General features: G+C 47.5%; 1 protein-coding gene across 2 annotated transcripts; it reads left to right on the top strand.

The window, feature by feature from the left end:
* The first annotated feature begins 600 nt into the window (after positions 1 to 600).
* On the top strand, positions 601 to 10836 carry INSIG1 (insulin induced gene 1). Of its 2 annotated transcripts, none has more exons than XM_063415934.1 (6): positions 601 to 980; positions 1381 to 1811; positions 4431 to 4555; positions 5201 to 5367; positions 5816 to 5915; positions 8591 to 10836. In XM_063415934.1, exons 1-6 carry the CDS (start codon positions 616 to 618, stop codon positions 8618 to 8620), a joined length of 1218 nt encoding a protein of 405 aa, XP_063272004.1. In that variant the 5' UTR covers positions 601 to 615; the 3' UTR covers positions 8621 to 10836. The 2 variants fall into 2 exon arrangements, with proteins under 2 accessions (XP_063272004.1, XP_063272011.1); XM_063415941.1 differs by having other exon boundaries at positions 957 to 1097.
* Positions 10837 to 11134: the final 298 nt, after the last annotated feature.

Genomic DNA, 11134 nt, shown 5'->3' with positions numbered 1-11134 from the left:
GAGTCCAGAGGGTGAAGTTGTATTTAACTGGCTTTTTGTTATTTTAGTCTGGAGGATTGTGACCCGAGCTTTGCCAGTGCTGGCAGAGCAGCTGCTCAGGCTATCAGGGAACAGTCAGGAGCCCGGGATCCTCCGGTCACCCCACGGCTGATCGCTGACACAGCACCTGGCTTTGGCACCATCGTCCTATGGAGTCATGGGCTTGGCAGGATCCCCTTACACCATTTTAGACTGGTGACAGAGATCAGTGATCCCTTCTTCTTCAGGAGACGCCGCAGCAGACGCCTTCAACCTTCCCCATTACTAACTGCCTTCTCCCAAAGGGACACAGGCTGGGCAGGCACACAAGGGTTGGGCTGCAAAGGCCACCAACACGTGGCCTTAAAATATGAGACTGGGGAGATTCAGTCAAAAAAAAAAAAAAAAAAATCACTTTTAGGGTGGTTGGGTATTGCAATAGGTTGTCCATGGAGGTGGTGGAGTCACCCTGGAGGTGCTCAAGAGGCATCTAGAGCTGGACCTGGGTGATGTGGCTCAGTGGTTTAAGGGCTACAGTGTTGGCACTGGGTTGACAGCTGGACCCGATGATCCCAAGCTTGACCACTCTGTGATTCCATGACAGCGTCCCCACCGCCAGCACCTCCATCCCTCCGCCGCCCTGCCCTCCCCGCCCGGGGGCGGCGCGCATCCCCGGCGCGCTCCCGCCGCGGGCCGCGTCCCCCGGGCTCCGCACGGTCCCTTCCGCCGCCGGGCCGCGGTGCGGGCGGAGCGGCGGCCCGGGAGGCGGGTGGTGTGTCCCGCACGTCATATCAGCCGCCCGCCCGCCATTGGCTGCGCCGCCTCACCCGAGCGGGGCCGCGGCCGCCCGGGGCTGGCGCGGCGGCTCCCGCGCCCGCCGCTCGCCCCGCCCGCCGGGGAGGGGACGGGCGGGGCGGCGGCGCGGAGCGGAGCGGCGGGCCCGGCGCTGCCTGCGGCCGCGGGTAGGTCAGCGGCGGTAACGTGACATCCGCGGCTCGGGGTTTATAAACCTGACCCGGGGCGCGGGCCGGCGGCGCGCAGCCGGCAGGGAGGCGGCGGAGCGGGCCCCGCACCCCGAGGTGAGCGGGCGGCGGGACCCGAGCCCCGCATGGCCGGGGACAGACGGGCGGGCCGGGGGACGGAGGTTGTAGGGGCCCGGGTAGGGGAGCGAGCCCCGATCCGCAGGACAGGGGCAGGGCGGGGGTCCGTGTCCTCCGGTCGGGACGAGGCGGCGCAGCCCCGGGGTCTCTCGGCTGGGTCGGGTCACCCCGCATCCGCCTCCGGAGCCCGGCGGTGCTGGAGGAGGCGCCGGCCTGACCCGCTGCTGGGGCTTGACTAGAGTGTGCTGTGCGTGTGTTTCAGGACTCCCGAGAAGCCAATGCCCAGGCTGGAGAGCTGCGCCTGGAGCTGTTCCTGCACTGCCAGAGGAAGGCACAGGAGCCAGCTGGGGGACACGGCGGCGGGGCTGGCCGCCAAGGTGGGCGAGATGCTGGGCTCCTCCGTGTCGAGCCCCTCGCTGGCGCTGGTGGGGCGCGGAGCTCGCAGCCCCAGCACCTCCAGCACTTCCAGCGCCAGCAGCACCGCCAGCACCACCAGCAGCACCTGCAGCACCTTGAACTGGAGTCAGCACCTGGTGCAGAGGAGCGTGGTGCTCTTCGTCGTGGGTGCTTTCATGGCCCTGGTGCTGAACTTGCTGCAGATCCAGCGGAATGTGACTCTGTTCCCTGACGAAGTGATTTCTACTCTCTTCTCCTCCGCTTGGTGGGTGCCCCCGTGCTGCGGCACAGCAGCAGGTGAGTCGCTGACCCCCACGAGTGATTTTTGGTTTTTTCCTCATTCTCTCGTGGGGCTGAATGCGTGACCCGTGCGCGTGGGAGCCCCGCACTTCCTCAGCGAGCGATGCGAACTCGGGCTTTTGGCAGGATGCGCGCCCAGCTTTACCCCCGCGTGTGCCAGGGCTGGTTTTGAGGTGGTGCGCTCTGCACACGGATAAAGCGGGGGTGATTTCCGCGGCTGGAAGCGGCTGCGGGGCTCGGCGGTGACCGCGGGTTCCCGCGTGTCCCCGGTGCCCGCCAGCCGCGCGCGCCCTCCCGCGCTGCCCCCGCCCCGCGCGGCCGGGGGGGGCGTGGCCGGCCCCGCCCCCCGCCGCCCATTGGCTGCCGCCGAACTGGTGAGTGGCGGGCGGCGCTCGCCATTGGCTGCGGCGCGACTGGCCACGGGCTGGGCCACAACAAGGAAGTCACGTGCGGCGGCGCGCGCCGCCCTGTCGCCGGCCCGGACACGGACCGGGGCCCTGTCGCCGGCCCGGACACGGACCGGGGCCCTGTCGCCGGCCCGGACACGGACCCGGGGCCCTGTCACCGGCCCCGACACGGACCCGGGGCCCTGTCACCGGCCCCGACACGGACCGGGGCCCTGTCACCGGCCCGGACACGGACCCGGGGCCCTGTCGCCGGCCCGGACACGGACCGGGGCCCTGTCACCGGCCCGGACACGGACCGGGGCCCTGTCACCGGCCCCCGGCCCCGTCACGGACCCGGGCCCTGTCACCGGCCCCCGGCCCTGACACGGACCCGGGCCCTGTCACTGGTCCGACCCCTGTCACCAGCCACCACTGTCACCGACCCGGGCTCTGACACCGGCCCGGCCCCCAGCCCTGACACGGACCCGGCCCCTGTCACCAGTCCGGTCCCCGGCCCTGGCCCTGTCACCGGGCTGGGCCCTGTCACCAACCCAGCCCCTACCGCTAACACCAACCCAAGCCCTGTCACCAGCCCGGGCCCACCCCCTGTCCCTGACCCCCAGCCCTGTCACCAGCCCGGGCCCAGCCCCTGGCACTGAGCCCCAGCCCTGTCACCAGCCTGGCCCTTGCCCGGTGCCCTTTGCCCGCTGTCCCTGCCAGCTGCCTTCTTGCTGCCCCTTGCATCTGTCAGCTGTCTGTCCCCTGTCACCTGTCTGCCCCTTGCTCACTTCCTCCATCACCTGCTTGCTCTCAGCGCCTTGCCTGCTGCTCCTGTCACCTAACTGTCCCCTGTCCCCTGCTCACTGCTGGCAAACACCACAGAAGGCTCAGGCCACGGTGTGTTTGTCACAGCAGCTGGCACAGACCTGTGCTTTATCATTCATAACCCCCCTCAGTCTGTGTCTAGACAAACAAGGTTTTGGTGAAGGGTTGGAAGATTTAAAAAAGAGTTAAATTTTAGGAAATAAACCCACTGTAATAGTTTTTAGTTTGCATTGAAAGTACTTTAAAAAAACTCCTGTGTATTTTAGTTTAAATGCAGTTATGGGATGTCTGTTTGTATCACACAATGAAGGGGGTATGAATGATAAACGAAAAACTTGAATGAGTAATGATATTTGCAGTAAAAAGGATGCCCTGGGATATTCTCCAATGAGAGTTATAATCGTGTCACAGTTGGATTAAACTTTGGAATTTAGCTGTTATCATAAAGCAGAAGTCCTGGTAACTGACATCAGAGTAATGAAGCTGTTTCAGAACATGTCTGTCTTGAAATAGTATGTTCTGTAGCCTTCTTAATATAGAATTTATACTCTTAGGAGTTTTAGGGATAAAAAAAGAGCAAGAAAGGAAATTATTAAACACAGAAGTTGCACTCAGTAAAAGCAGCATGTCTAACCCTGGAGCTGGTGACAACACAGGGAGTTGCAGTCCCTTAGAAGAATGAAACTCTGGTGTTTGTGCTAGCAACTGAGCTAATATTAACCTATGTTTTTCTTCTGCAACCAACTTTCAGACTGCTAAGGCTGAAAAATGCTTTATGGAGATAAAAACTTTGTCTGGTTAATCGTATGAGTAATTATTTTTCCCTGATATAAATAAACTGATGACAGCTGCTTGTTTAAGTTCAGCTCTGCTTCTGTTTGGTATCAAAATTCATCTGACATGGACGAGGGCATGGGGCTGACTTACAGCCTAGCAGAAGGAGAGAAAGCAGCTCTGCAAGTAAACTTTTAAGTCCAGGCAAATATTTAATTCAGGGCCTGATTCACAGCTGATGAATCATGTTCATAAAGCTGTCAGCCTGCACGTGAGCAATGAACACAGATTCCACTCCTCACAAAGCTTTTATTATGCTTTACTTTTATTGGTACAAGCATTTGCTCAGGATGTGGAATGACAAATCTCTTTAAACAAAAGGAGCTTCAAGTCAGATACCTTAACAATGCAATGTATATTTAAATGTTCAAAGAGAATACTGCTTGTTAGAGAGGGGTTTTACTTCTCTAAAGTAGAAGAGGCAGGTGGTAATTGTGTTTTCATCAGGCTTACAGTAGTGTGATGAGCACCTCGCTGCTTTCTCAAGCACTTAGGTGCCAAGCTAATATTTAGTGATACTGGAGTAATGATTGCGTGGCAGCTGCTCCAAGTGCTGTTCCTTCTCTTGCAGCTGTGGTTGGCCTGCTGTACCCCTGCATCGACAGCCACCTCGGGGAGCCCCACAAGTTCAAGCGGGAGTGGGCCAGCGTCATGCGCTGCATCGCCGTCTTCGTGGGCATCAACCACGCCAGCGCTGTATCCTTCAGCTGGGCTCTGCTCCCTCTGCTCCTCTGTGCCCATCAGACTGCCTCTGCACCCGGGGCTGGGGCAGAACTGCAAAGGCAGGGCTGGTGCTGCTGGCACAGTTCTGTGAGACCTGCTATGGTCTGTAGCTGTGGGGTGTAACACAGCTCGATTAAAGCTTTGTGTGAGGGGAGAGGGACTGACATCATTGTATGTATCCTATAACTGCACACATGGCAGTCTAAATTGTGTTACTTTAATCTCTATCTTGTCTACATCTAAAAGTTAACCAACTGGTGATGTGCTATTGAGAAGCACAAAGTGTGTTCTTTACGTTAAAATGTGGTGGCTCGAGGACATTTTAAGTCAGCTTGGATTACCCAGGTTACTTGAGACAAAAATCCATAAAGTTAAATGTTTTAAAATGTACCATGTTCTCTAGATGCTCAGTGTGACAAAAATTGACGTTGACTTTGCAGTCATGCTCCAGTCGGTGTTAACAAGAGCTATGATTGTTTTGCAGGTCTGAAAACCTAAATATATTGTATTTAAAGACAGAGAATTGTGCTCACTTTCAGTTTCAGTTCTCCCTTGTTCATTTTTAGCAACAGGATGTCTGCAGACTTAAAAAGGACTGTCCTTAACATCTTTTTCCAGAAACTAGACTTTGCAAACAACGTCCAGCTGTCCCTGACTCTGGCAGCCTTATCACTGGGGCTTTGGTGGACATTTGATCGTTCAAGAAGTGGTCTCGGACTTGGAATAACAATAGCCTTTGTAGCAACACTGATAACCCAGTTTCTTGTATATAATGGTGTTTATCAGTAAGTTATGCTTCTAAAATATTATTTCATAAAAGCACGGGTGCACATGAACTGGAATTTAGTTGTTAACTGTTGGTATATTCTTATAAGAAGAGGTTTTGTTTATCCAAGGTAGTGGTCCAGTTGTTCCAAATGCCCAGACTGAGAACTGGGGGTGGAAGGTGGAGAGCAGATGAATTGGGATGTGTGGTGAAATGGTAATACCTCAGAAAACTGAACTCCTAGTGGCTCTCGGAGTGAATTTCTAAATTTACTGGCTAGGACATGGGGATTTAGAAGCTTATCAAGTTTACAAACTGAATTTAGTCTCCCAATTTCCATCTCCTCTGTTGCTGGTTTTTGTTGTTTCAGCCCAGGGACAGCATTCTGTAGCATCTAGTTAACAGTATGTCAGATGATGAAAGTTACTTGTCTCTAACTTTCTAACTTACTTCCTTTTCTTTACTAGGTATACATCCCCAGATTTCCTTTACATCCGTTCTTGGCTTCCATGTATATTTTTCTCAGGAGGTGTGACTGTAGGAAACATAGGACGCCAGCTGGCTATGGTAATTACTGCATAATTAGTAGTTTCCTTAACAATCCCAGTGCCTTCCATTGTTGTTAGTCCAAGAACAAACTATGCCTCGAAGGGTATGACTCACAAACTGACAGAGTTAAATAGATATATTCCTAAGAGCTGAACTGTAAGCAGACACTCCTGTGTTGCCAGTTGGGTATTGTCTTAGTAAGTGTTTGAATGTCTTTTGTATTTAACTTTTTCCAGCTACAGCCTAAATAAGACTGGAATCAGTACATTGCTCCTGCTCCATCAGTATTTATAATTAACATTTAAGGTAGCTGGAGAACTGAGACACTGCTGGGCTTTCTCTAATTATTCATGCACAAAAATATGTATAGGGAAATATCCCTATATAGCATCAAATTCCACTGCTCCAAGATCAAATATTCTGCTGCTGGTTACTGAAGATGTGATTCAAGTATCACTCCATATATAGGATAATACAAATTGCTGTCTTGATTGCCAGGTTCTTAAGGAATTATTTCCTTGTAGCACACTGAAGAGTAAACCTGGCTGTGTATTTGCACATCAGCCTAAGGCGTGATTGTGAATAGTGTTCTGACTCTGATGGATAATAATAATTAATATTGTGTTGATTTAACTTCTGTCTTCTCTGCTATGTAAGTCCTGTATCCTGGAAAACATCCTTCAAGTATTTAACTTTCCCAAGGCTTAGGTGTCTTCAGTTTTTACTGAAGGAAGGGCACTTGAGGTTCTTTAAAACACAAGTTCATTACTCCCCCTTCAAATCCCACTGATGCATACAATCTGAATTTGGCTTTATTTAGGACAGCGTGTATGGGGGGAAGAGGAAGCATAATTTCTCTTTTTAAATTTGCCACTCACATCAAGTGAAAACCATACATTAACTGAAGTCTGTTGAAGCTTTGCTATTGCAGCAGAGTCTCAAAATAAAATTATAGTTGGTTTTATGCTACTCTTCTGTATTTCACACAGTGCTTCCAGTTGCTGTGCTGCTCCTGTTAGAAAGCAAAAAAAAAAAGGAAGCCTTAAACTAGAAAGAGCTAAAATTAATTTAGACACATTAAACTTTTTTCCTTTGATATAATTTCTCCTGGCATCTCACCTGAATTAGTTAAAATCAGCCTGTATCCTGCCTGCAGCTTTCCTGTCAGTCTTGTCATCTTCCTTATAAACAAAGGGGCAAGTTGGCAACGCAGAGCTTTTTATTCTGGTTATTTAGAGGTATCTTCTGGTGTTTTACATTGCCATTGCTTAGTTAGGAAAAACTTGGAGAAGTGCAACATTTTCATAGGAACACTTCTGCTTTGTGAAGTTTTTGTGAAGCATTCTGTGCTGGAAATCCAAAGAAACAGAGTCTGTAATTCAGTCAACCACATCTTTCTTCTACAGAGGTAATTCAAAAGTACCAGTCTGTTTTGTCAGCCATCGTGGATGTGGCAGGAAGATGGAATGTAGCATTTTTTTAACCCATACTTGAATAAAACAGTTATTTCTGTAGCTGTATTGTGCTGCAGCCCTTGGGCTATTTGCTGCATGTGGCAGATACTTTCTGGGTTTGTCCAGAGGAGGTGGCACCTGTGGAAATTAGTGGAGTAAAGTTGCTTTGTTTCTTCCTCAGCCCCTGTCTAGCTTTTCCAGTTAGAAATGAAAAGTGAAACAAAAAGTGTCCCTGAGACATCTCCTCCTGTGCTGATAAATCTGAGCTGGGAGATGCTTGCTGCTTTCCAGTCACTGGATTTCAAGGGAGCTCCCATGTACTAACAAAGTGCACTGTGACCTTCCAGCAAACCTGCTGTTAGCAGAGACTTTGGGGTTTGTTTGGCTTGTTGGGGTTTTTTGCTACCAGCTTGAGGATGAAATTCAATATTTTCTTTTAGTAGCTTTTACAAGAAGAGGTGAAGGTGCTGCTGCTGCCTCAGTTCTTTCTGCTCATTAGGACCCCTAGAGTTGCTCAGTCAGTGCTCATCAGCTGTTGACCCAGTTGGGTGGGTGGCAGCACTTCATTTTGAGTTGTAATCATCATTCTCAGCATCTGACAAATTAGGGTGGTATTCAGAACTCGGGCCTCACAAATATCTATTGTGTACTAGTGCTAGAGGCTGGAGAACTGAGAATGCATTCAGTACTTGAAAATATATTTGCATTTTGACCTTAGGAAGAGAACATGTTACAAGATTTGTTTCAAAGAAAAATCGATTAAATATCTTATAGTGACATATTACAGTTCCACACTAGAAAAGGGACTTAGGAAAATAGGAGTAAGTCTCTGATACCAGGCTTTGACTGGGAAGTAAAGTAACTTGTGGTTAAAGGCAGTTTGAAAAAGGGCTGTTAAAACTGAATTAATGTCCACTAAGTGAAGCATTTTCCCTCTTCTGTAAGAAATAAACTGAGATAGAGAGGAAAGATTAAAAAGTCTTATAAAAAGCAGTGCAATTGGCAGGTGGATTTTTCAGATGCACTAATTGAGGCAACAAACACTCATAATAATTTTTTTTTTTGTCCACAGGTAGGGAGCATGTCCTTGTTAAGCTTTTATAAGAAACCATGCTCGTTAGGTCATTGTCACCCTAACTGGAGTTACTTGACTATTTAATAATTGAAAATACTGCATAATATAGTCACTTATCAGATGGCATTAAAACCTAACATGTGTTTGATGTTTTTTATCCATAGGGTATTCCAGAGAAACCACACAATGACTAAGCCTTTGAAGGAGAACACCCAGTGCCAGTGTGAAAGCAACATTATGAAGACGTGTTCCTTTTTAAAACTGAAGATTATTTAGAAGAAATAATCTCTTTATGGGCTCACTGCACAAATGACTTGTGGGGAAAAAAAAATATTAATCCACTCTTAGAATAGCCAAGTGAAATTAACTGCTTATCTTGAAATCTTACCCTGATTTACTGCGTAAGCATTTGCGTATGGCTGTTCTCTGGAAGAGTTTAACACCAAGTGCATACAACTGTTCAGGCTCAGTGGCAGTTTTCCAAGTATTAGATTCCACTGTAAGTTATTGAATCAGCTGCCGTGTTTTAAAGCCTTGAAACTGAAATTTAATTACAAGCTCTTGTATCAGTGCCCAAAGGAAGTAGATCGATGGTGCTTAACAATGATGAAGTATGGTTTAATAGGAATAGTATTTATCCAAATCTTTTAAAAATAGGGTTATTTAAAAATAAGAGTGATCGAAACAGATTAAAGGCATTGCACTAATGCTTTTAGGAGTCTTATGAAGGAATCATGCCCTTACTTGTAATGCTGCATTAAGTTTCTGTCTTTGACGCTGGAGAGGGTTTGAGGGATGAGAGGTTGGAAGCCTTAGTTTGGAACTTCTAAATTACTTCAGTATGGAAGTGAGCACTGGAGACAATCTTGTTCAAACGTGAGCCTTTATCGAGAGATTCCGACTGGAAATTTCATTACTCCTGAGGCTTGCAGTTCGATTTGCAACAACCAAGTTCTGGCCACAATTCAGTAAGAAATCAAAGTGTGTGTGACTACCCCTGCTTGATATTAGACACCTGCTTCAGTGTCTCACCACAGGACATCTTAAGTATCTCAAATGTCTGGTGTCACTGAAAAAACATGCGTTGCATGTCATTGCTTGGCCATCAAGCACGTGCCCCCAACTTCTTGGATTTCCTCCTAGAGCTGTCCTTTGAGTCTGGGTTTGGAGTGAAATGATTAGAAACAGAATCGGGCCTCAAATGTGATTTTAAACTGTATGTGAAGAATAGCAAACAGCTTGTTTCCTCAGTTCTGTTTCTGAAAGAGATCACTACTTGTTTTTACACAACCCTATAGAACTTGCAATCTGTGATTGCCTTCTTAAAAACAAAAAGTGCTTATGTCACTACATTAAACATTTGGTGTTTCTTAATGCATAGTTCTGGTGAGCACAACGTATTCATTTGATAGCTTAGACCACAGGAGACCTAAATAGCAAGTATTAGGTCTTAAAAGTTGAAGTGCAATGTACAGTAAGTCTGAGCCTCAAGTTCTCTTCAATATCAATCATTTCTTATGAGAGATTAAAGAGAAAAGGGTTCTGAGTTCATTTCAATGCTGCATGGAGTCAAATGGAGCAATAATTTATTTAACTAGTAAAGCTAGTTTTGTTGTATCTTACATTGAACCCAAATTTTTAGAAATACTCCAGTTTTGTGGTTATGGTGTACTTTTATGGATTTGCCTTTTTGTATTATGCATTTTTTTTTGTTGTTGTGTTCTTTTCCAATCTTACATGGCTTCAGTTATAGTTAGAGGTGTCGGTTAAAGGTTGAACCATCAAAACAGAAGTTGAGGCCAGGTCTTTGTTCTGAATGTTTTCACTCTTCTAAGGGAATGCTAACAACTAAAGTTTAGCACAAAGTCTAGACTGAGCAGACCCCAATTCTGACCTTGCTTTGGTGTAAATCAAGAGTAATTTCACTGGTATAAGATCCTTCCTCAAATGTTCAAAATCTAAATAATCAAATTTCATAGAACTGCTTGAAGAGATCAGGACAGGTTCAGCTCAGCTGTTGAAGAAGCTGCTGCCTTGCTGGAGATACAGCTTTGTAACCATCTTGAAACCCATTTCAAAATGTTATTAAACCAGATGTAAGTAAAGCTGGCAGTGATCTCTGTGGATATTTGATGAAGAAGTATCTAAGATTTATTTGTGAAGACTGAAACTAAATCTGTACCTGTTAGAAATAATGCAGCCAAAAATGTAAGTCAAAAGTTCATTTTTTGCCAATACTTCTGAGTATCTTAACCAAAGTGATTTAAGTTTGGAAGAGGTGGGGAGGGGAGTGAAGAAAATTTGCACTATTCTGAATTTGAACACTTAAATTCTCATTCTTACTGATAAGTTTTCAGCGGTGTGTTTGGTTTTACACTTTTTTTACTATTAAAGTTTTAAGATCAAACCATGTTTGCCTTGGATTCTGTGTGCTCGCATTATGCAGGAATCTTTCGTGAAAAGGACAGTTGTTATGGTTGCATAACAAATATTCAGTCATGCATATGCAGTGGTTTAAAAAAAAAAAATTCTAAACTGAACTTGGCACGATCAGCTTCGGCATGGGTTGTACAGTTGAAGGAAAACAGCCTGGCTATTGTAGCAGGAAAGCAGAGTAAGTGTGTCGGGGTTTTGTGGCTTGAAGAACAGAATCTTCCTGCCATTGTCTTCCAAAATGCTGAAATTCATCATCTGAAACAAAATATGGA

Source organism: Prinia subflava, chromosome 1, assembly GCF_021018805.1.
Source record: "Prinia subflava isolate CZ2003 ecotype Zambia chromosome 1, Cam_Psub_1.2, whole genome shotgun sequence".
NCBI classification, from domain to species: domain Eukaryota; kingdom Metazoa; phylum Chordata; class Aves; order Passeriformes; family Cisticolidae; genus Prinia; species Prinia subflava.
This window is presented reverse-complemented; position numbering and strand designations above follow the sequence as displayed.

Coding starts and splice junctions, on each gene's coding strand:
- INSIG1 (XM_063415934.1), top strand. CDS start 616: ATGACAGCGTCCCCACCGCCAGCACCTCCATCCCTCCGCCGCCCTGCC. Junction 981..1,380: donor GGCGCTGCCTGCGGCCGCGG/GTAGGTCAGCGG, acceptor CGTGTGTTTCAG/GACTCCCGAGAAGCCAATGC. Junction 4,556..5,200: donor GCATCAACCACGCCAGCGCT/GTATCCTTCAGC, acceptor ATCTTTTTCCAG/AAACTAGACTTTGCAAACAA.